Below are 26,007 nucleotides of genomic sequence, written 5' to 3'. Positions count from 1 at the left end.
GAGCAGACAGCCCTATGAGGGGCTCGATCCCAGGACTCTGAGATCATGACCTGAGCTGAAGGCAGAAGTTTAACCCACTGAGCCACACAGGCGCCCCAAAGTGGGTGTTTTTAAAATGCAATAATAAAAGACCAAATTGAAACAGTATCTGTGCATTCAAATTCCCGAACAGATCTCACTATGTTTCTTGAAACTTCTTTTCCTTGAGGCCGTGTTCTAAGGCTTCCCTTGTATTTTTGTAACAGATGTCAGACCATCCCTTCAAGTTCAATTAAATTTCTTTTCCCCAACGTCACTGCCAGTCTGCTTGGGGATAAAAAAGAATTGAGTAACAAAAGGATTACTGGAAACAGGCGGTAAATGGGAGTTCTAAAACATTCTTGCGGAAGAAAACCCAAAATGTGTGGTGTAATCAAGGCTTAAAGGCTGAGTTCCACTCTAGTCAATGAACAAACATTAAGGAAGCATTAGCAGACGGCCACTGCGGACAGGACCCCACCCGAAGCATGGCTGCCCTCCTACAGGGACCAAGTGTCTGGTGAAGGCTTTGATAATACTCGGTGTACGACCCACGGCACCGTGGTTTGGTCCGAGGAGCTGGGGTGCATAGGGCACAAGCAGGAAAGAAATTCGGAAGGTATGCTGGATCACATTACCTGGCTTGAGGAGTGCCCTCTGGGGTGCCCCCCAATCCTAGGACATTTCCCAAGCCCATTCTCTCTCCTGCATCCTGGGATGACGCATACCTTCCATCTCCTCAAGCCAGCAGCTTCCTTCCCAACCTCACCGCCTGCCCTGACCTTGATTCTTCTTTCACAGAGAAAAAAAAAAGGAATAGCCAGGAGAGAGGGTCCCTCCATTCCCATCACCCCCGCCCCCCTGCCCTCTCCCAGCCCCGCCTTGACTTGTCTTCTGCAGCCTTTCCCGCCTCAACAAATGGCACCTCTTCCTCCTGTTTGCTCAGAGTCTTGGAGTTACCCAGTGGCCTCTCTTCTCATATCCCACTTCCAGGCCAGCCACCCCCTGGCAGGTCCTGTTGGTTCTAGCTTCAGATTATACCCACACTTTGTCCACTTCTTGTCGCCTCCACCAGCACCTCCTGGGTCCAAGCTGCCATCATCTTTCCCTTATAGCTTATCACTATGGCTTTCCAGGGCATCTCCCTGCTTCCTCTTTTCTCCTCCTGCAACTGGTTTTCAACACAGTAGCCACAGAGCGCCTCATGCGATATCATTTCTCTGTGCAAACGGTGCGTGGCTCCTCTCTCATGGAGAGTAGAAGGGTAAGTCTTCGCAGGGGCCGACAGGGGCCTGCCATCTGGCCTCTGCTTTCACACTCTGGTCTCTTGTTTGTTCAGTGAACACCCCAGCATGCGTCCCAAGAACTTCACACTGGCTCTTTCCTGGCTCTGGCTGCTGCGTGTCTCCAGACACCTGCAGAGCTCACTCCTCACCCCCTCAGGACCCCTCAGGTCCTTCTCCTCAATGAGGTGCCCCCGATGACCCTATTGAAATCTGTAAACCTCACATTCCCTCTCTTCTCTCCGGGACTTAAGTTCTACACAGCACTCATGGCCAAGGCCACCGGCAGCATACGCCCCAAGCTGCTGTATTATTGCAGAAATGGAAATCTGCAGCAGAAAAGGGCTCTCCAGAGACCATCTTCTTGTCTGGTCCCAAGTGCCCCCTCTCTGCCCACCCATATCCTGCACACACTAGGAGGAGGGGCACATGTGCTCACACATCCCTGGCACTGCCCCCCCCCCCCACTGGTGAGAGGAGCATGAAATCATCAGAGAAGCAAGCTCAGTGGGTGAGGTGGGCATGGTCTAGATGGGGCACAGTCATGGGCTGTGTGCATGTGGTGTGCCCAGATGCTGGAGCAGGGGGCCTTCCTGAGTGGGTGTGTCCCAGTGTGAGCTATTGTGGGCTTACCTAAGACACTGCCCCCAGCTCCAGAATCAAACCTCAAGACCTAGAATATTCCTCATATGCATTAGTTTGTGCCTACAATGAGAAAGGCTATCCACACCCCCTTAAAAGTAGCCCCCTTGTACAGGAAACAAGCCTGCATATCATAATCGAACATTAAATTAGAGATTTCATTTGTTTAGTTTGTGTATTACTTTTGTTACCATATGAGTCCCTCCACTGGAATATAACCTATAGGAGAGTAGGAGATTTTTCCCTGTTCTGTTCACTGCTAAGTCCCCAGCAGCCAGAATGGTGCTGGACACGTAACAGGGGATCCTAAAACAGATGCACAATGATTGATGTGGTGGGCGGAGCACCCACGCCCTCTCGGCATGCACCTCTCTTACCCAGGGGCTGCTCTCTGCACTTCTCCACCACTCCCTGCCCAGGGGTACCCACCTGGTTGCAGGAGCTGCTCAGCCTCCCAGGATACCGAGCCCCAGAAGCAGCCCTCCATTGGTGGCAGGTAACGGAGGTTATCCCGTCAGCTGGAATAATGCTAGGGGGTTCTAGGCTGCTGTCTCCTAAAGTTATCTAGAGGGATGAAGTTCCAGGTTCTGTAGGAGGACCTAGCTTGCTAATGCATCTTCATAACAGCTCCCTTCACTCCCTGACTCATTCCCTTACTGATGTCTTCTGGGATCATCTCCAGAATCAATAGCGTGGACTCAAATTCTTTCTCAGGGTCTCTATATGTAGACCCAAACAAGGCAGTAGGCAACTGACTGCCACTGGAAGTTTCCAAGCAAGCAAGAGACATACAATTCAAGCTCTGTTTAGTCTCTTTAATCAGGGAGCATCCTGCAAAAGACAGACTGGCATAGAGAATGATGGGTGGTAAGGAACTGAGATGGGAGACATCTGCAGGGCACCTGCCAGGCTCCAGTAAGGACTACTTGAACCTGGGCAGAGTAGCAGGCATAGGAATAGAAAAAAAAAATACAGAGTATAACACTTCCATTGAAGTTAAACCAAAAGAGAGAGTACTTGCCTTTTATATCTCCAGCTATGGGATCTTCAGGACTTGGAGTAGAAATGGGGAAAATGGGAATTCCTAGAAAAGTCGTTTTTAAAAAAAATACAGAGAAAGATTAAGGAGACAGTCAAGTAAAATACCAAACTGCACAAACCAGAAAGAAGCCCTTCTACCTTCATGAAAAGTAGCATGTGGAGCCTAATTTAGAGACAGGTAACACTGCTGCACTGAGTATGCAGCTGAAACCAGACTGGCCAGACATTCTGATTTGTATATTAAATGAACAGAAATGGGTATTTCGTGCTCACAATAGCTATGCCTCCATCTAAGCAGGGATAAGCTAGTTTTCCTTAGCATCTTTATTGGTTTTTTAAATGTAAAATTGAGAACGGTTTTTTCTTTTAAATTTTTTAAAATTTTTCCCCCTAAAATTTGGTGTATGCCATAAAATTGTGTGGGGTTTCTTTTTGTCACTAAAAGGGCAAGTGCTGTTTCTGCTTAGCCTGTATCTAATAATTAGATTCTAAATGCATCGAGCCTCAATTCAGTGTTACTGAATACTGATGCTTTAAAAATTGACTTCTTTCAATATAAAATGATCATTTAATTCATCATCCAGACTAGGCTCCTAGATGTGGAAAGTGGGAGCTAGTTTAATGATTCTCCTGGGACAGCAGGTGTGAGCCGGGACATAGAGCCACCCCATTCGTAGATGTCCTTCTCCCCATGTCCCCACACCACACTATGCTTTCACTGCCCTGCAAAGCCGGGAATACAAGAACCAATGCGGCAAGCGGGGTGCGGAGGAGGGTCAAGACAGTGTTTCTCTGTCCTAACACAGAAGTGCAGTTTTCACCCTTCAGTGGAACAAAAAGAACCATGGCTCGCATTACAATTTGCAGGGCTGATTTCATGATCTCCTGTTTCCTGTTCTGTGGTGTTTCTACCAGATAGATATTTTCTCTCTCCAAGATGCTGAGACATTCCCTTTGATCACTGTGGTGGAGGAGGTGGGAGATGGCGGTCACCTGGCCAGGGTTACCATGGGAAAGGGACAACACATCCTCCAGCCAGCCAGAACGTTGACACACACTGTGTGTGTGCCCATGAACATCTGGAACCCTTGACACTTCTTCCAAGTTCTTTTGTGAAGAAAAACCACACCCATGGATCCTGTTGAGTTGAAATTGCCAGGATGGGACCTTTCTGACCGACTGGGATGGTAGTGTCTGTAATCACTGGGCATAAATAAAACTACAGAAAGTACTCCAATAAACATGCTCTGAACTTTTGCAAACACTTTCACGTGAACACAACCTACGTGCTCGCCCCACCCCGTGTCTGCGGTGCCTCCACCCTGCCCGCCGCGCCCCCAGCTGTGAAGGCACCGGCTACAAGCCCGGAAGGGACGACCCTCCACCTGCCCCAGCTACTTACTCAGGCAGAAGGGGAAGCGATAGTATCCAACGGCACACTTCTCACAGTTGTCTCCTTGGAAATTCGGCTTGCAAGTGCAGCGGCCTGAGCCTGGCTCACAGTCATCCGCGTGTGCGGGGTTACAGCTGCAAGCTACGGGAAACGCTGGCTTTCAGAAGTCAGCTGGCCAGTGCACTCAGGAAGGCGGCTCTGTCCCCAGCACCTCGCCCGCAGTGTTTACTACGTCACTCTCAGCCCCCGGTTATTCTTGAAAGGGCACAGCCTGTTCTCCACTTTCTACCTGCTTAATCAGGTGCCTCGACCAAACCCCAGGAACCCTCAGAGATAAGCTTATTTAGAAGACACCTGTGCTGAGTTCTCAAGAATACAGTTTATTACACTGAGTGCTGTGTGGCTGGTGCATCAGAGGCAAGGTCTGCACAGGCTCCAATCAGAGGGGTGGGGGAGGGGGTGTGCTGCAGCCCCTGGAAGGTCTGTCGAGCACAACCCCCCACCTCCACTGCCATAAGCCAACTGTGTCTATTGACACAGACATGTCATTAGACATTAGACATGACATTAGACATTGTCACAGACATGTCTATTGACACACCCACAATCCAAATGTTAGATTCCAGTGACACGACTTATTGAAGGCAGTTGTGCAACCAACACGACTATTAGGTCTGCATTCCAGACAGACATTCTTGGGGTTCAAGAGGTATGAACTTGACTCCTCCCTTGGGAGTTTCGCTTGACCTAGCAAGTCCTGACCATGGACAGAAAAAACACTGTCAGGACCCAGCTAAGCACATGCCCCGTAAGGAACTGGAACGTTGGAGGCGCTGTGGGCAGCAAGCATTCCCCCAGGGCTGGCTTCATCTGGTGTCCTTTGCTTAACTTGCTTAGGACAGATGGGTCCTGTGGATTCTTTATGCTCTGCCTGTAACATCCTTGTGAGACTGTGACTGCGAGACCACTTCAGTGATGAAGAAAGAACCTAGAACAGCGATGGGGAGCCGAGAATCACAGAGAACAGTGATTCCAGGGAAGGGATTCACAATGCATTTGCGATGTCCTGGTCTCCTTTGCTAAGGCCTATTCTTCATGGGCCCAAGAAAAGTGATGGACATACCTCACGCGATGATGTGGGAGAGGGAGGGCAAACGGGAACACTCTTTGAACAAACACAAATGCCCAACAGAGAGGCAAATCAGAGTTCATACATTCTTTGGACTTGGATGCCCTCTGATGTTAATGACATGATGAGTGAATGGGGGGGGGGGGCGTGGGCACAGCAGCCAACTAGACGCCTGAACTGTTTTCCAATGGTGACAGCCAGAGAGCATAAAAGAAATGACACATGTAGGGCAAAGTCCATAGTCTGACCTACGACCTAAATTTCCCTGGGGAAAACCCAGTGGCATTCTGCAGTATCATGGATACCATATGGCACCAAGTCAGCAGACAGATTGGACCTGTACCTGGAGCTACCACTTAACGGCTCTAGGAAGTACCCAATAAATCACAGCTGTTTTAGATACCATGACCACTATCAAAATCCTTGTGAAACCATTACTATATTGTCTGGATGCTAATACAAAAACCTGAAATTATTGGAGATCATAGAAACATGTGAAAACAACAGAAAATGGAGGAACTATCATTTGTTAGAGGGCTGGTGTGTGGCAAGCCCAAAGCGTGATGTCCTCCTAGGTTCTTCTGATGGTATGTCATTCCATCTTATGGAATATGCAGGCACACCTCGTTTTACTGTGCTTTTTCCATCGTGCTTCGCAGATATTATGTTTTTTTACAAATTGAAGGTTGGTGGCAGTCCTCCGTTGAGCCAGTCTATCAGCACACTTTTTCCAACAACATCTGCTCACTTTGTGCCCCTGTCACATTTTGATAAATCTCACACTATTTCCACCTTCTCCATGATCATATTTGTTACGGTGATCTGTGGCCCGTGAGGACAGCTCGCTGAAAGCTCAGAGGGCAGCTAGCATTTTTTGGCAACAAAATATTTTTAATTACAGTACATACCTTTTTTTAGACATAATGCCATTTATTAGACAATGGCATCGTGTCAACATAACTTTGATACACACTGGGAAACTGAAACCTTCAGCTGACCCACTTTATTGCAAGAAATGCTTTATCACGGTGGTCTGGAATCAAATCACACTACCTTCACAGTGTGTCTGCATTATCATTCCCATCTGTATACAAGGAATCGGAAGCCCAGGGAGATTAGTAGCTGCGTGGCGTCACACAGCTGGAAGGAGCAGAATCAACAGTGTGAAGAAAGAGGGAAGAAAGGGAAAGACCAGCCCATCAGAGTTTAGCCCGATGGCCACTCCGAAACCGTACAGTAGAGACAGTCTAAGACACCCCAAGTCAAAATGAAACTTACGGATGCAGCCGTGGGGGGCGTCGACTGGAACACCATAAGGGCGGTAATAACCTTTAGCACAGTTTTCACAGTTTATACCAGCTGTGTTATGCTAGAAAGAAATGAAAGAAATTTAGAAAGAAGAGTACCGGAACAGGCCATACCTTGTGCTATTCATCTGGTGAAACCATTCTGTCATATATGATTATAATTTCAAAGTCAAAAATATAAGCATTTATCTCGACTTTGTGTCTCCAAGATTTACCACAGGGCATTGGCTTACAGGTGACTCTGGATTTTTTTTTCCCCCACTGATAGAGAAAATGAGGGTCAGTTCCATGAACTAGTCAGCTCGGGTTTTCCTCTCTACCACAGAATTTGCCCCAGGAAGCACCTGACATTTCAGTGAGAAAAGACTCAAGAGCACTATTCTTCCTAGTTTCAGTCAGAAGTGAGTCGATAACAAATCACCCTTAGGTTTAACCCAGGGAATAAAGGGCCATGTGTGTATTTTTATCTTCCCCGATTTTGGAAGAGATCACACACACAGATCTTCTTGTCATCCTGATTTTATCTGTGCTTTAGTCCTGAAACCGTTCCAGACACTTCTGTTATATGAAGGGAAATGTAGGTGAGAGTCTCCTGCTCAGAGCTCATTTTAAAGTACAATACTAGGCGGGTTTGTTTTTTTTTTTTAAAGATTTTATTTATTTATTTGACAGAGAGAGATGACAAGTAGGTAGAGAGGCAGGCAGAGAGAGAGGAAGGGAAGCAGGCTCCCTGCTGAGCAGAGAGCCCGATGCGGGACTGGATCCCAGGACCCTGAGATTATGACCTGAGCCGAAGGCAGCGGCTTAACCCACTGAGCCACCCAGGCGCCCACTAGGCGGGTTTTTATATTTCATGGTTAATTGTCACAAATCAAATTGCCCAACGTGCATCACCAGTTTCCAAGAACTGCACACCATGGATCTAACTCAAGTCTGCCTCTTGTGCTCCCTAACTTGGAAACAGTTAGAAGGACAGCGTTCTCTCATTAATGCAAAGGGAGGCAATAGGAAGTTAAAAACAAAGAGCAAACACTTTGATCCGAAAAGAGTCTGCATAGAATCAAAGTGGAGAACAAAGACCCTTTTCTGAATCCTCTCCCCCATTTTAGATGGTTTTATTAATTACAGATTTTTATTTATTACCACTCCTTATCCTGTGGGCTAAAATCTGAATTCACTTTAACGGTGAGGTCGAAAACCGCACTGGCCACTTCTCTGACTAAACATTCGCATGCGTAAACATTTGGGCAAATAAGAAACAGCTGTGGTCCACCTCCCTTCCACCGAATGCCAATTAACCTCTCAACTCTTCTGCTTGCCACTGTGACTTACAATAGGACATCAGGTTGACCCAGGCTCCCAAATTTCCCCCATTTTTAAGACACAAAGAACAGCAACAAATAATGGAATAATGTCTGTAGTTTACCTCCAAATCCTGGGTATTCTCTAGGACCCTCACCTTCCCCTGAGGGCAATGATACACCACTTCACCCACCGATGCTATGGCTGTGGTTGGACCAAGAAGGACCTGAGGACAGTGGTTGTTCTATATTTCTATAATGGAGGTGCTGGAGAAGCAACTCACTGGGAGGAACAGGTGCCTGAATTTGCATTTGCCTGACGCTTCACACAAGCTGAGAAAACCTCAAGCCAAGGAGTGAGGTGGGTGCTGATGGAATCCACGCAGGAGATAAGCCTACCCCCACCCCCACCTCTTTCTTCAGCACCACATAGAGAGGCTTTCTACAGAATGCTCACCTAGAAAGCCCAGGCTCTGAAAATGGACAATAATCTAATTCCTCCAAGCATAACTTTTCTAAAATGTTTTCCATTTTCAGGTAAACCCCATTCTCCCTTTCCCTCTCAATTCCTTGTCCACCATCTTCAACACTGTTGCTGGCTTCCATTCCTGTGAAGCCCAAGCACATGGAGACTATTAGCCTACTCACTGGCCACACTTTCTGGGAAGCCCCCTACCTGATTTTCCTTCTGAAGCCAACAGGATCTGCCTTCTGTGACCTCTCTGACCTGTCTATCCCTGCTCACTGCCCTCCAGCCACACAGCCTCCTGCTCCCTCCCAGGGCTTTTGCCCTGCCATCCCCTCTGCCTGGAATGCCCTCCCCTGGACAGATGCCTGACTCATTCTCTGGCTTCTTTCAGGTCTTTACTCCAATACCACATCCTAGGGAACTGGTCACCCTAATTTAAAACTTCACATACCCCAAACAAACACTTAAAATACTAAACCCAAGAAATAACAATAAAACCAATAACATTAAAAAAGGGGGCCAGGGGCACCTGGGTGGCTCAGGGGGTTAAAGCCTCTGCCTTCGGCTCAGGTCATGATCTCAGGGTCTTGGGATCGAGCCCCTCATCAGGCTCTCTGCTCGGCGGGGAGTCTGCTCCCCACCCCTGCCTCTCTGCCTACTTGTGATCTCTCTCTCTCTTTCTCTCTGTTAAAAAAAAAAAAAAAAAAAGTGGTCCTCAGGGCGCCTGGGTGGCTAAGTGGGTTAAAGCTTCTGCCTTCCGCTCAGGTCCTGATCCCGGGGTCCTGGGATCCAACCCCGCATCTGGCTCTCTGCTCAGCAGGGAGCCTGCTTTCCTTCCTCTCTCTCTGCCTGCCTCTCTGCCTATTTGCGATCTCTGTCAAATAAATAAATAAACTCTTAAAAAAAAAAAAAAAGAAGTGGCCATCTCTGACACAATTGCTTGCCCTGCAGGACAATGACCTGGTTCTCTTATGTGCTGTCTGATTGGCCACCTGATTGCTCTCTTACGTGCTGATTGGCCACCTGAGCGTCTCCAGGCACAGCCCAGGGCTGATGGTGGCTTTTCTCATTCTGCCATTACCAGCACTCCGTAGGAAAGGTGGGAGACAGCCAAGTTAGCTGGTACCATGGACTGAATGTTGGTGTCGCCCTCTTGAAACTGCATATGCTGAAGCCTAATCTCCAATATATGATGGTATGTGAAGATGAAGCCTTTGGGAGATAATCAGATCACGCGGGTGGAGCCCCAACCATGGGATGAATGCCCTTCAAAGAAGAGATGATCTCTCTCCACCACAAGAGGATGCGAGAAGGCAGCTATTTGTGAACTAGAAAGTGGGCCCTTACCGGACACTGGATCTGCCAGCACATTGATCTTTCATTAGAAACACGAATTATGGGGCACCTGGGTGGCTCAGTGGGTTAAAGCCTCTGCCTTTGGCTCAGGTCATGATCCCAGGGGCCTGGGATCCAGCCCCACATCTGCCTCTCAGCTCAGCGGGGAGCCTGCTTCCTCCTCTCTCTCTGCCTACTTGTGATCTGTCCGTCAAATAAATAAAATCTTAAAAAAAAAAAGAAAAGAAAAGAAACACAAATTATACTGTAAACCAAATTTAAACATCTACATGAATGTGTTTCTAGATTCTCTACTAGAGAGTGTTTTTGCTATCTTGGAAGATAAATTTCCCCCAGAACTCTTCATCTTTTTTCTATCCTCTCATATTCTTTTATTGATAAGAACTTTAGAATCATTCTGTCAATCTTCATAATAAAAATCCTGTAGGAATTCTGGTAACAGTTGCACTGAATTTATAGGTTGGCTTTGAAGAAATGGCACATTTATATATTGAATCTGGAAACGCACAACGCCTCTCTGTATAGGTCTTCTTTTATATGCTCCAATAAGGTTTCATAGGTTTGGACGCAGCCCCACAGTTAATTCTTCTGTTGTTTCCTAGAATACTTCCAAAGCATTCCATCCATTGGAGCTATGCTCTCCTGCATGGATGTGTTTCTCTTTTGAATCTTTCTGGAATCTCCAGCAACTCCTGGTCTGATGCTGACACTTTTTCTTACTTTCCATGCTACCGTAGTTCCCAGGAGAGGCTATTTTGCTTGTTTACCATCTTTTCTGTCCTATTGTAGGGATTTGGCACAGGAAGGAATGTGGCCATACATGCTCTAGTTCTTGATCTCATCTCTTAGCTTTATGGGGTGGATGTATGTGGAGGAGACAATTTAGAAACAGTTGCAACCAACACATCAGGAACAACAGCTAGAGTAGGCTCAAGACTTAGAACACAAGTCATATCTTCACAGAAGAAGCGAAAGACTCCGATTTATTTAGTGCAGAGAAAGTATCTTTCAAGCATCCTCTGAAACAATATGGGTAATCTTCAACTGGAATAAGAACATCAATATTTTCATCAAATGAAAGAAATCAAGGAGTCAACCCCCCAAATGTTGTGTTCCTTGCCTTCTTTTGTTGCTCTTTCACCCCAATATTTCATTAAAAAAGAATTCAAATTTTACAGTGAATATCTCTACATGCCCTGGGTAGAGTTTATCACTGACATTTTATTTGTATCACATAATTATCCATATATTCATTCCTCTATCCACTAATCCATCTTATTTTTTGTGCATTTCAAAATACAATGCAGATCACAGTCACTGTCCTCTACAACTTCAGCATGCATGTAATTAACTAGAGTTCAATGTTTATTTAGTTTTCTTTTCTTTAGGTATAAAATTTATATAAAAGTATAAAACTCTTAATTGTGCCTTCACTGAGTTATGACAAATGAATACACCTGTGAAATCCAAGCCCCTATCTAGATGTAGGACACTACCGTCACCTCAGAAAGTTCTCCATGACCCTTTCCACTTAATTGCTCCATCACCAACTCCCCAGAGTCAACTACAGTTCTGATTTTTCCCACTACTGATTAGTTTTCCCTGCTCCAGAATTTCATTTAAATGGCTGTCATACTATGTGTATTCTTTCCTGTAAGTCTCCTTTCACTTAGTATGATATTGTTAACATTCTTGCATTTTGGTGCACCTGGGTGGCTCAGTTGGTTAAGCGTCTGCCTTTGGCTCAGGTCATGATCTCAGAGTCCTGGGATTGAATCCAGCTTTGGGTTCCCTGCTCAGCAGGGAGTCTGCTTCTCTCTCTCTGCAGTTCCCCCTGCTTGTGCTCTCTGTCAAATAAATCAATAAAATCTTTTGAAAAAATTGTTGCAATTTGTTGCATGAATCGATAGTTTGTTGCTCACGATTACTCACTGGTATTCCATTGTATAATTATGCCTCATTGTTCATTCTGTTATTGGACACCTAGGCAATTTCCAGTTTGAGGCTATTGTGCATAAACCTGCCATAAATTTTTTGTACATGTGTTTCCATTTCTAATGGATAAATGCCTAAGAGGAGAATTTGTGAGTCATGGGGTAGGTATATGGTTAATTTTCTTTTTTAAAAATTGCTGGACCTTTCCCCAGAGTGGTTGCACCATTTTTCATTCTGACCTACAATGCATGAGAGGTATGGCAGCTCCACCTCCTCACTGAAATTGATGGTGAGTCATCATAATTGTAATTTGCATTTCTCAGATCACTAATGATACTAAGCTCTTTGTTGTACACATATTGGCCAGTCATAACTCTACTTCATGAAGTGGCTATCCAAATCTTAACCAAATCTAAAAATATTTTATTGGGCTACTTGTCTTTTAATTATTGAGCTGTGGGCATTCTTTACATATCCTGAATACCAACCCGTTTGTCAGATTTATGTTTTATGAATATTTTCTCCATGTCTGTGGCTAGCCTATTTGTTTTCTTAATGGTGTCTTTTGTGAGCAGAAGTTTTCAATTTTGATGAAGTTGAATTTGTCAATTTTTCATGGTTATTGCTTTCTGTGACCTAAAAAAATTTTGCTCATGTTCTGAATCACAAAGATATTCCCCTCTATTTTTCTCTGAAGCAATGCAGTTTTTACTTTACTTTAGTCTGACCCATACTGATTTAGCTTTTAGGTAAGATTTGAGGTAATGATCAAGTTTATTTTTTCCCATAGAAATATCCAGTTATTCCAGAGCCATTTGTTGAAAGGAATTTCTCTCCTACCCCTAGCCCCCTTCACTGGACTGCTTTGGTATCTTATCAAAAATCAAATAAATGTCCATATAAGTGTGGGTCTGTTTCTGTACTCCCTATTCTGTTACGCTGATCTATTTATCTATCCTTATGTTGATATCACACTGTTGTGATAACTATAACTTTATACTTAGTCATAAAGTAAAATAACACAGGGGCACCTGGGTGCCTCAGTCAGTTAAGTCTCCAATTCTTGATTTCCACTCAGGTCATGATCTCAGGGTCATGAGATCAAGCCCCACATCAGGTTCTGCCCTCAGCAACAAGTCTACTCCCAATTCTCTCTCTCCTTCTCCTTCTGCTCCTCCCCCTGCACACGCACGTGCTCCCTCTCTCTCTTAAATAAAAAAATAAATTAAATCTTTATAAAAAGTAGGATAATTAAGTCCTCTCACTTTATTCTGCTTCTTCAAATGGCTTTGTATATTCTAGGTCATTTATGTAACCATAAGTTTAAATATAAACTTTAGAATCTGCATGGCAATTTCTACCAAAAAAACCTGCATTTGAGCTTTAGATCAATTTGGGGAGAATTGATATCTTATAATATTGGGAACATGTTATAACTTTCCATTTATTTTTTTCTAAGTTTTTCTCAGCAGTGTTTTCTTTGCTTTAGTATAGAGGTTTTGCATGCCTTTTGTTAAATATATTCCTAAGCTTTTTTGCTTTTGACATGATTTTAAATTGAGTTTGTATGGGGCACCTGGGTGGCTCAGGGAGTTAAAGCCTCTGCCTTCAGCTCAGGTCATGATCCCAGGGTCCTGATCCCAGGTCCTGGGATTGAGCCCTGCATTGGGCTCTCTGCTCAACAGGGAGCCTGCTTCCCTCACTCTCTCTGCCTGTCTTTCTGCCTACTTGAGATCTCTGTCTGTCAAAGAGCAAAATCTTTAAAAATAAATAAATTGAGTTTGTATTTCATTTTCCTATTGATTGCTGCTAGAATGTAAAAATTAAGTTAATTTTTATATATCATCCTGTATTCCACAACCTTACTAAATTCTCTTATTAGTTCTAGTAGTTGTTATGTACACTGCCTAAGATTTTTTACATAAATAGTATGTCATCTGCAAATACAGGCAGTTCTACTCTTTCTTCCCAATAGTAATGCTTTTTATTTCTTTTTGATTAAGATATGCAATGTTCAGGACCTCCAGGGCACTGTTTGGTAGAATTTGTGAAAAGCAAGCATCCTTGTCTTATTTCTAATCTTCAGAAGGAAACAGTTCAATATTTTACCTCTAATATTTTGTTAGTTGCATGTTTTTCACAAATGCCATTTATAGATTGCAGTTTCACTTCTATTTCTGGTTTGCTAAGAGCTTTTATTGTAAAATGGGTATGGTTTTGTCTAGTGGTATTTCACATGACCCTTCTCTTTTATTCTGCTACTATGATGATCAAGCAGACTGATTTTTCAATTTATTAAGTTTTTAATTCCAGTATAGTTAACATACAGTGTAATATTAGTTTCAAGTATACATACAGTGATTCAACACTTCCATACATCACCCAGTGCTCATCACAATGCGTGGCCTCCTTAATCCCTGTCCCCTATTGTACCCACCTTCCCACTCACATCACGTCTGGTAACTATGAGTTTGTTCTCTACAGTTAAGAGTCTGTTTCTTGGGTTTAACTCTCTCTTTCTCTTTTAAATTCATTTGTTTTGTTTCTTAGATTCCACGAGTGAATCATATGGTATTTGTCTTTCTCTGACTGACTTACTTCGTTTAGCACTATACTCTCTAGCTCCATCCATATCATTGCAAACAGCAAGAGTTCATTCTTTTTTATGGCTGAATAATATTCCACTGTTTGTACATATCACTTCTTCTTTATCCATTTCTCTATTGATGAACACTTGGACTGCTTCCCTATCTCAGCTATTTTATTTTTTATTTTTTTAAAGATTTTATTTATTTATGTGACAGACAGAGATTACAGGTAGGCAGAGAGGCAAGCAGAGAGAGAGGAAGGAAAGCAGGCTCCCCGCTGAGCAGAGAGCCCCATGCGGGGCTTGATCCCAGGACCCTGAGATCATGACCTGAGCCAAAGGCAGAGGCTTTAACTCACTGAGCCACCCGGGTACCCCCATACTTCAGCTATTTTAAATGCTGCTATAAATGTCAGGGTCATGTATCCCTTTGAATTAATGTTTTTGTATTGGGGGGGGATAAAAACCCAGTAGCAAAATTACTGGATTGTAGGTTAGGTCCATTTTTAACTTTTCAAGGAACCTCCATACTATCTTCCACAGTGGCTACACAAGTTGGCATTCCCACCAACAGTGTAAGAGAATTTTTTTTTCCCCACATCCTCACCAATACTTGTTTCTTGTGTTGTTGATTTTAAGCAGTCTGACAGGTGTGAGGGGATATCTCATTGGGTTTTGATTTGCATTTCCCTGAGGATGAGTGATGTTGAGCATCTTTTCATGTGTGTATGGCCATCTGTAGGTCTTCTTTGGAGAATGTCTGTTCATGTCTTCTGCCCATTTTTCTTTCTTTCTTTCTTTTTTTTTAAGATTTTACTTATTTATTTGAGAGAGAGAGAATAAACAGGAAGGAGGGGCAGAAGGAGAGCGAGAGAAGCAGACTCCCTGCTGAGTGGGGAGCCTGATGCAAGGATTGATCCCAGGCCCCTGAGATCATGACCTGAGCTCAAGGCAGATGCTTAACCCACTGAGCTACCCAGGTATCCCTTGCATTTTTCAATTATATTATTTGTTTTTGGGGTGCTGAGTTGCATGAATTATTTATATATTTTACATATCAACCCTTTATACTTTCTCCCATTCTGTAGGCTCCCTTTCAGTTTTGTTGACTGTTTCCTTTGTTGTGCAAAAGCTTTTTATTTACATGTAGACTGAATACTTTATTTTTGCTTTTATTTTCCTTTCAGGAGACATATCTATAAAAATGTTGTTACTGAGAGCACCTGGGTGGCTGAGGGGGTTGAGCATCTGACTCTTGATTTCAACTGAGGTCATGAACTCAGTGTCATGAGATCAAGCCCCACATCAGGCTCTATGATGGGCATGAAGCCTGCTTAAGATTCTCCCTCTCCCTCTGCCCTCCCGCTGCTCGTACTGCTTCTCTCTCTCTCTTTCTCTCTCTCTCTCTCACACACACACACACACACACGCACACATGTTGTTACAATCAATGTTAAAGAAATTAATACCTGTGCTCTCTCTTAAAGCTTTTATTGGTTTCAGGTCTCACATTTAGGTTTTTAATTCATTTTGAGTTTATTTTTGTGTACGGTGTTAAAAAGTGTCCAGTTTCATTCTTTTGCATGTAGCTGTCCAGTTTTCCTAACATCATTTGTTATAGACAAATTCTGTGGTGTTGGTTGTTATTTCTCCTCTCTCATTTGTGATTCTGTTTATGTGAGACCTTTTTCTTTTTCTTTTCCCTTTTTTTTTATGAGTCTGGCTAGAAATATTAGAATGAATGTGTGTGTATGTGTGTGTGTGTGTATACAAGTCAAAATTTATTTTATTTTATTTTTTTTCAAAAGAACCAGTTCCTGGTTTCATTGATCTGTTCTATTTGTTTTGTTAGTTTTAGTTTCTATATCATTTATTTATTCTCCAGTCTTTATTATTTCCTTCCTTCCTTCTAGTTTGAGTTTTGTTGTTCTTTTTCTAGCTCTGTTAAGTGTAAGTCTTAGTTGTTTATTTGACATTTTTCTTGCTTCTAGATGTAGGCCCTCATCTTAGAACAGCTTTTGCTGCATCCCGAAGACTTTGGAACTTTGTCTTTTCATTTTTATTTGTTTCTATGTAATTTTTGATTTATTCTTTGATTTCTTGGTTGACCCATTCATTGTTTAGTAGTGTATTATTTAATCTCTGTGTATTTGTGTTCTTTCCAGATTTTTTCTTGTGGTTGATTTCTAGTTTCATAGCATTGTGGTGAGAAAAGATACATGACATGACCTCAAGCTTTTTTAATTTGTTGAGACTTGTTTTACGGCCTTACCATGTGATTGTCTAGATAATGTTCCATGTGCACTCAAAAAGATTGTGTATTCTGCTGCTTTACAACGGAATGTTCTGAATATATCCATTAAATCAATTTGGTCCAGTGTCATTCCTTGTTGGTTTTCTGTCTGGATGATATATCCATTGACGTAAGTAGGGCAGAAAAGTCTCTTACTATTATTGCATTATTATCAATTGGTTCCTTAATGTTTGTTATTATCTGTCTTATGTATTTGAGTACTTCCATGTTGGGTGCATAAATATTTATAATTAGTATATCATCTTACTGGATTGTCCCTTTATTATTATATAGTGTCCTTCTTTGTCTCATTATAGTCTATTTTGTCTGATATAAGTATTGTCTCCCAGGGTTTCTTTTGATATTCATTTGCATGATAGACAGATGTTTCTCTATCCCCTCATTTTCAATCTGCAGGTGTCTTTTGATTTGAAATGAGTCTCATATAGGCAGCACATAGGTAGGTTTTGCTTCTTTATCCACTCCGTCACCCTATGTGTTCTGATTGGAGCATTAGTCCATTTACATTGAAAGTAATTATTGATAGTTTTATATTTATTGCCATTTTGTTACTTTTCTTGTGTCATTTCTACAGTTTTTCTCTGATTCTTTTTTCCTTGCTCTCTTTCATGGCTTGCTGACTTTCTTTGGTGACACACTTGCATTCCTTTCTCTTTATTCTTCGCAAATTTATTACTGGTTTTTAATTTGTCGTTACCATTAGGTTTGTATATAACATCCTCTGCATATAGTAGTTTACATGGAGCCAATGGTCCTTAAGTTTGAACCCATTCTTTCCTCCTCTCCCCTTCTCCATGTTTCAGATTTATGGAATCATATTTTACATACTTTTATTTTGTGAATCCCTTGACTGATTTTTACAAATATATTTATTTTTCTTACTCTCATTTATGGTCTTTCCTTTCTACTCAAAGAGCCTTCTTTAATATTTCTTGTAAGTTATGAACTCCTTTAGTTTTTGTTTGTCTGAGAAACTCTCTCTCCTATTCTGAATGATAGCCTTGCAAGCTGCAGATTTTTCTCTTTTAGCACTTTGAATATATCATGCCACTTTCCTCTGGCCTGCAAGGTTTCTGCTAAAAAATCCATTTCAAGCCTTATGGAATGTCTCATATGTAACTCTCTTCTTTTCTCTTGCTGCTTTTAAAATTCTCTCTTTATAACTTTTTTTTTTCCATTTTAATTACCATGTGTCTTGGTGTGGACCTCCTTGGATTGATTTTATTGGTGGATCTCTATGCTTCCTGGATCTGGATATCTGTTTCCTTCCCCAGATTTGGGATTTTTTCAGTTATTGTTTTTCAGATAAATTTTCTGCCCTCTTTTCTGTCTCGTCTTCTGGGATCCCTACAATGCAAATGTTATTATGCTTGATGGAGTCACTGAGTTCCCTAGGTCTATCCTCACTTTGCATAATTCTCATTTCTCTCATTTGTTTAATTTGACTAATTTCCCTTACTCTGTCTCCCAGACCATTAATTCATTCCTCTGCTTCCTCAAGTCTGCTATTTGTTCCATCTAGTGTATTTTTAATCTCATTTATTGTGTTCTTCATCCCTGATTGGTTCTTTTTAATTTCTTTCATCTCTTTGTTAAAGGTCTCACTGATGTCCTCTACTCTTTTCTCAAGTCCTATGAGCATCTTTATGACCATTGCTTTGAATTCTCTATCCACCATATTACTTATATCCATTTTGCTTAGGTCTCTTCCTGTATATTTGTCCTATTCTTTCATTTAGGACATATTCCTCTGTCTCTTCATGTCATCGAACTCTGTCTATTTCTGTGTATTAGGAAAGTCAGCTACTTCTCTTACACTTGAAAGTAGTGGCCTTATGAAGAAGAGGTTCTGTACTGCCCTGCAGTGCAGTGTCCCCCTTTCACCTGAACCTGGCACTTCAAGGGTATCTCCTATGTGTGATGCATGTGCCCTGTTTTTGTGGCTGCGTTGCTTTTTCCTTCAGCCCAGGCATCTGCAATAAGGCTCTCTCTGCTGTTTTGGACAGTGTTTGGTCCTGGTGGTGTTATAGGGCCAGTCTGGGACCACCCTGAGCTAGCTGAGTAAGACCAGGAATTTGCCAGAGATGCAATAGCACCAAGTCCTTGTGTCGCCCCGTGAGAAGCTTCCACTGGTAGGCAGGGCCTGCAGTCACAGCAGGCCATTGCTGGGGCTCCATCTGACTCATGTGTGTAGTTATCTTTCCCTCTCTCCAGGGTAAGAGTTACTTTGGAGTGGTGTTGGCCATCATAGATGCTGCTTGCCTACTGCCAAGCCTATATCCTATAGGGGCTCTGGCCAAAAGTGTATTGGAGGGGGCAGAGCTCCCAAAGCACAGTGTGGGAGCAGTGGTAGCAAGCCTTGCATACCATGAGAGGGGCCATGCGGCATCAGGACTAAAGCAGCCCATCTGGCTCCATGGAAGCCAAGTGTAGGGTGGGGCTACAGTGACAGTAAGCTTTGTGCTCCCCTGTCCTCTGTAGGAGGAACCCTGCAGCACTGGGATTGAGGCACCATCCAAAGGCGTAGATCCTTGGAAGCATAGTACAGGGTAGGTGTGGCAACCAGGTGATGGGGCCAAAAAGCCTTTCATCCCCAGCTGGTGCAAGAGGGGCCCTACCATGCCAGACCGAGATGGGCTGTCTAGAGTGGTGGACTGATGGAAACACAGCATGGCAGGGGGGCAGGGTGGGGGCAGCAGTGCTAGCAAGTTAGGTAGCCAGTCCCTCGGGGGCCTATGTGTTTACACTGGGGGCCAAGGGAGAAAAATGGCACCTGCCAATTTCTTTGTTCATGAAGGAGTTCCCCAGTGATTTCTGTCAGCCTCCTGGACAGGCTCTGAGATGAGTAAACCACTCTCCCTCCCATATGCCCTAAGCTCCTCTCAGACTGCTGTTTCTATGCTGCATCTCCACAGACTGTTGTGTTCTTTAAGGGCAAGGATTCAGTTTCCTCTTGCCCTTGGCACTCCCGGAACAGAACCTACTGTTTTTTTGTTTTTGTTTTTGTTTTTGTTTTTGTTTTGGTAATTCCAGGCTTTAGGTCCTGCTGATTGTAAGAACTCACAAAATCCAATCCCTCTGGTTTTCAAAACTAAATGTTAGAGGGGATTCAGGTATCCTTACCACACACCCCCCCCCACAACTGACAGTCCTGTGAGTCCATTTACCTCCCTGTATCTGCCCTTCCTACTCTTTCCAGTGCTACCTCTTCTCTACACTTAGTTGTGGAGTTTATTCTGCCAGTCTTCAGTTTGCTTTCTGAGTTACTTACACTGTTGTGAGTCTTCTCTGGCTATATCCATGCTCTGAGGTGAGGCTAGGGTCCTCCTACTCCACCATTTTCCTCAACCTGCTGACTGATTTTCAAATGTTCAATCAACCTTGCTTTCCTGGGATTAAACCTTACTCGTCTTAATATACTATCCTTATGCTATATTGCTGAAGGTCAGAATTTCCATGGGATATCATTTCTCTATAACCTGAAGAGCTTCCTTTGCTATTTCTGGTAGTGCAAATATTTTGGGTAACACATTCTCTCAGTTTGATTTTATCAGAAACATTTGTCCTTTTGCTTTCCTTGTCAAAGACTATTTTTGCTAAATATAGAAATCTTGGTTAATAGTCCGTTCTTTTTTTTTTTATTTAGCACATTTAAGGTATTCTCCACTGTCTTGTGGCCTCCACAGTTTCTAATAAGTTCACAGTCATAGTTATGTGTTGCTTTTCTCTACTTTCAAGATTTTCACTCTTTCTTTGGCCCTGCTAGATAGACCCTACTAGGCCCAGGAGTGGTTTTCCTTGTATTTATCTGGCTTGGGAGTCACTAAGTTTCTTGAATCCTAATCTACTGAAAAATTTGACAAATTTCTTGCCATTGTTGCTACCAACACCCCCACTGCTTCTGCTTCTGCTTCTCTGGCTTCTCCTCCTTTTTCCTCCTCCTCCTCCTTTTTTGCCACATTCTCTCTCCTCTCTTCCGGGACCCCAATTGCATGTATGTTAGGTCTTCTGCTATTGTCCCACAAGTTTGCAAGTTTCTGGTAAAATTTTTTTAATCTTTTTCTTTCTTTTCTTAAGACTGGATAATTTCTATTTAAATTCAATTTAAACATGCCTACGAATCACCTGAGGGTCTTAAAGATATATCTTCAAATTTACTGAATCTTTCTTCTATTACCTCCGTTCTGATATTAGCCCCATCCATAATCTAACATAATGTATTTTGTACTAGAATTTTTAATAAGTCTTTTATAATTTCTAGTTTTCTCCTGAAATTTCTTACATTTTCATTTATTGTGAACATATTTTTACTTATATTCTCAAGCAAAGTTATGATATCCTTAACTGCTTATTTCAACACCTAGGTAATTTCAGGATTGCCTCTATTGATTATCTTTTTTCTTGATAATGGGTCACAATTTTTAGTTCTTCAAGTGTCAAAAATTTTTGGCTTTTATCCTGGACATAATAAATATTATGTTGTAGAGACATAATAAGTATTATGTTCTGTAATATTCTTCTAAAGAATATTGGATTTGATTAGTTCTATGACATAATTAACCTAACTTTACCCAAACTGAAAACTGTAACTCTATGTGCTAATTTAAATTTCATATAAATTATTTTACCTCTGCCAATCTGTGAGTCGATGGCTCAGGGGTCAGCAAGAAACTTGGGAAGATTTTATACACAGAATTAGGGATTTTTTTCTCTTTTGATTTCTTTTTTCTTGGACTCCCTAGTCACTCTCCAAAAGTTGTTGTTGTTCCAGCCAAGGTCTAAACTCTTGTACTTCATGGCAGAAAGACCCTAGATTTTCTAGAGGAATTTTAGTTATAACATGAGGCACCAATTTTGGTCTGTCCTCTGGCTAAAAGTCAAAAACACATGTAGCTCACCCTACACTGATCCTTTATGCCAAGCAGCAGCTTCCCTCCAGAACCTTCCTGTCCATATGTACTCCCCAGTGCCTGCAGATCATTGGTTGGGAGAAAGGGGACTTCCTGGTTTTTTGTTTTGTATTTTGTCTATAGTCTATAGTTATTATTTGTGGAAAGTTTGGATCCAGTAGGAGGTCCTAAGCCATAACAGAGGCAGAATTCTCTACTTATTCATGGATTATCAATATAATATAGCAGTTAATTATGCAGAGATATACACTTAAAATGGCTACAATGGTAGATTTTATGTTATGTATATTTCACCACAATAAAAAAATTTAAGTTAATTAAACAAGGCATTTTATGTTGGAAAAAAATGCAATGAACCTAAACAGATTTCCTAAGCAAAAAATAAAAAAAAAATGCTTTCACAGAGCCACTATGCAAAAAAGGACTATGTTGATGCTTTTCAGGAACAGCAAGGTATAAAACATAGTGTCTCTGAGAGAAGGAAGAGGAGGAACAAGATATTTTAAAGACACATTGAAGTGGCTTACTCCTTCATCTGGAGAAAGGATTTTACCTACACATTCCAGCCCAGTGCTTCTGCAATTTAAACATGCCTACGAATCACCTGAGGGTCTTAAAGAGTACAGTCTTAAGATCCTGGGATCTTTCATTTGTGCATGAAATCTGTCATTTGTAAGGAACTTATGACTTATATTTTACTTGTAGTTTAATTACTTGCATTGACAAATGATACAAAATGGAGTGGAAGAAAGGTGGAAGATGGTGGGTCTCTAAGAATTTGAAGCTATTCCATATAAATGGGCATCTCCTGAAAAGAGCTTTTTAATGGTGCTTCCATATAAATGAGCATCTCTTGAAAAGAGCACCTTTTTAATGGTAACATTAACAAAACATCACTCTGAGAGCACACAACACAGAGTAAATATGGACCAAAGTCATGAGAATTACATCTTCCTCTATCATACATTCTTCCTCTATCATACATTCCTCTTGACTAACTGTTCTATAGAAGGGATGAAAAGTCAGTGTTTCTTACTAAATGTCAATGGCAGACTTCACTAATTGATCATGATGTACCTCCTCATGGAGTCTGGATTCAGAATCTGTCTGAAAACAGGATTTAGGATCAGCACCAAAGTTGACACCTATTTGCCCTACTATCTTAGACCCTTTTACTACAAGATAAATAGCATCCTGAGTGACAGTGAGGGACCCTCCTCCCTATTTAGGCAAAGACCTAAATGAAGAATCTAATCAACAGAATCTAGACAAAGATGTCTCAGTCCATTTTTATACCCAGCTAACAAGGACTTTTGTGTACAAAAGTAGAGAAATATTTACAGAAATACTCTCAATTGTATATCACTTTATTAACATCTCCCTGGGAGCTTGGCTTAATGAATGCTCCTTTCCATACAGTGACATATTCACTTTGACCTAAATAGTGACTCACCTGACAATTAATGCAGACCCCTCCACCTGCATAGATGCCGTGGATATTCAAGCTGGCCTGCTGCCTCTCAACATCTGGGTCATAGTAACAGTCAAGGGCATGACCATGGCAGTTGCATGCTGAAAAAGGCATTCTAAGTTAATATTCCATCATTACTATGAGACATTTTGCAAATTCTCCCAGAGAGTATTACCATTCATTGTACCACTTTATTAAGTGTATTGTATTGTGGAACACCATATTCTCAGTGGAAAATTTTAGGGATTTTTACACAAAGATTCATCTATAATAATATGTGATTAACAACTTCTTTCATCTGATAATAAATGGGAGAGGCTTCTCTTTAAATACATATATATAATTACAACATGTGTGTGTGTGTGTGTATTTCTTTTCTTTTTAACAGCAAATTAAGATATACCAAAATCCCCATTAGACTTCATGCACAATGAGAATATTACTTCTACTGTTATTACTATTATTAACAAGAATAATTGAGCTCTTGGTACACTGTGAAAAGCGTTTTCTGTGCATTACCTCATTGAATCCATGCAACAAGTCTCTAACGTAGGTACTATTATTCCCCAGAGCCCAAATAGGGGGAGACTGAGGCTTCGAGAGTTTAAAGCATGTCTCTAGTGAGAAACGCAGAATCCTGACTTATATTGGACTCCAAAACCAATTCTCTCAGCTAACACTCCAAGTTTTGTTTTTGTTTTTGTTTTTTTTTTTAAATCTCAGCTCTATTTATAATAGCAATAAACTGGAAATAATCAGGGGCCTGGGTGGCTCAGTTGGTTGGGCTCAGGTCATGATCCCAGAGCCCTAGGATGGAGTCCCACATTGAGCTCCCTGCTCAGCGGGGAATCTGCTCCTCCCTCTGACCCTCCCCGCCATGCCTTCTCTCTCTCAGATAAATAAAATCTTTTTAAAACCTGGAAATAATCCCAATGTCTGATACTAGGGAAATGGTAAGCAAACAACAGCATCTTTGCTTGACTGTCAGTTCTATGAAGGCAGGAGGAGCTTGTGTCTTGTTTGCAGTAGAACCCAGTCCCCAGCACATAGTGAATACTCAGCAAACACTTGCTGGATACCCTTGATTCCACGGAATGACTACACCATGCCATCAAAAAGGATGCTAAAGGGGTTTTAATAAAATGGGAAAATATCTAAAATTTCAAGTGAAAAAGAACAGGATATAAAATTGTATAAATAATTGCATAAGTAATTATATAAATAATCTAATATATATTAAATAATAATATTAGAGTATACAAGAAGAAAACACTAAAATGCCTAACAAAATATTAGTGGTTCTCTTTGGATAACAAAATTACTGGTGGTTCTACTTTTTCTAAAGAAATTTTTTTTTTACATATTTTATTTATTTGACAGACAGAGATCACAAGTAGCCAGAAAGGCAGGCAGAGAGAGAGGGAAGCAGGCTCCCCACTGAGCAGAGAGCCCCATGTGAGGCTCAATCCCAGGACCCTGGGATCATGACCTGAGCCGAAGGCAGAGGTTTTAACCCACTGAGCCAGCCAGGCGCCGCTCTACTTTTTTAAAATAATGTCCAAGTTATCTACAAACAATGTATAATAATGAAAAATTTGAAAATAAAATTTAAAAGCCATCTAAGATTTTCATCATTACCAAGATGAAAAAGATCTAACATGAGTAAAATTCTTATTCTCTTAGAGAGAACATACATTCATTGCATTCCATGCAGATCAAAATTTCCAGGTCTTTCTAGTAATTTGTATGTTTTATAATCAAATTCCCAGATAAATCTATTAGGCAAGAAGAGTGAGTTAGAATTTCAAGTTGCTCTTTTTGTAACAGGCTGAGCACCTGCCTATTTTCATTTCTCCAGTGTGGTATCATGATTTTAAAAAATTCAAGGCATTTATATTAACTACATTGGTTATTTCTCAAGAAACACATTCATTTTTGAATTGTGCTAATCCAAATGGAATTGAGAAAGCACTTAACAAATGGATCTTAATGGGTCTGATTACCATATGCTGGGTTTTTTTTGTCATTTGTAATCACTTTGACAAGTGCAAAAAGCTTAACACTAATGAAAGGTAATTTTTAAAATTTTCCTATGTGCTGGAGTTAAACATGTCATTCACTGAAAATTTCCACTAACCTGGAAAACTAACCAAATTGCTAATGTTGGAGTTTGTGTGATAACACTCATTCAATCAAAATAGCCTAAACGGGTACTCAAAAGCACTAGAAGAAATAATTCTTGATTATTACCTTTCCTTCTTTCTGGTCCCATTCTACTGGGAGAGAGATGGGGGAGTCCCTGAGAAAGAAACTTAGCTATGACTATAAAGTGAGAACAGCCAACCAGTCAACACCCCTAGACCTAGAGATATACCTGACCATTCAGCTCAGGCAACATCAACACCTGAGACAGTGTCAGAATCTAAGCGCCCTTGGAACTCCTCAGTAAAAATCCTTTTGAGTGTTTGCTAGTCACAGAAATCATATCAGTCTCATCTCTGAGTTACAAAAACCATTTGGTCAACAAGTGTTAAATAGAGATTCCTTCTTACGTCACCTAGTTCAACAAATGTGCATCCAAATAATATTTTGGTTGTTTAAAGAAAGTAAATCCCTCTCCAAATGACTTGGAAAAAATAGGCTGCAGTCTCCAAAGCCAATAACTAAAACAAAAGTGTTTTCAGCAACTGGAGTAAATATGTGGCTTCCTAAGAAGATCAGTTTACAAGGGAATCTTCAGTTAGATCTCTTAGGGCTTGTTTGTTTAAAAATAACAGTCTTCTTACTTTATATTACGCCATAATTAAAAGCAGCCTCTCACCTTTGTTCCTTCTTTCTCGGGTCCCCTCTA

At 41.6% G+C, this 26,007-nt stretch overlaps 1 protein-coding gene across 2 annotated transcripts in view; it reads right to left on the bottom strand.

Moving 5' to 3' along the window:
- The window catches only part of LAMA3 (laminin subunit alpha 3), a 264,369-nt gene that overhangs the window by 161,760 nt on the left and 76,602 nt on the right, over positions 1 to 26,007 (bottom strand). For both annotated transcript variants that reach the window (XM_059409368.1, XM_059409366.1), the window contains exons 8-11: positions 23,139 to 23,257; positions 6,785 to 6,875; positions 4,387 to 4,518; positions 2,965 to 3,027 (exon numbers count right to left, since the gene is read on the bottom strand). In XM_059409368.1, coding sequence (XP_059265351.1) covers positions 2,965 to 3,027; positions 4,387 to 4,518; positions 6,785 to 6,875; positions 23,139 to 23,257 — 405 coding nt within the window. The remainder of the gene's footprint in view (positions 1 to 2,964; positions 3,028 to 4,386; positions 4,519 to 6,784; positions 6,876 to 23,138; positions 23,258 to 26,007) is intronic.

The sequence above is a fragment of the Mustela nigripes genome, chromosome 8 (genome assembly GCF_022355385.1).
Source record: "Mustela nigripes isolate SB6536 chromosome 8, MUSNIG.SB6536, whole genome shotgun sequence".
NCBI lineage: Eukaryota > Metazoa > Chordata > Mammalia > Carnivora > Mustelidae > Mustela > Mustela nigripes.
This window is presented reverse-complemented; position numbering and strand designations above follow the sequence as displayed.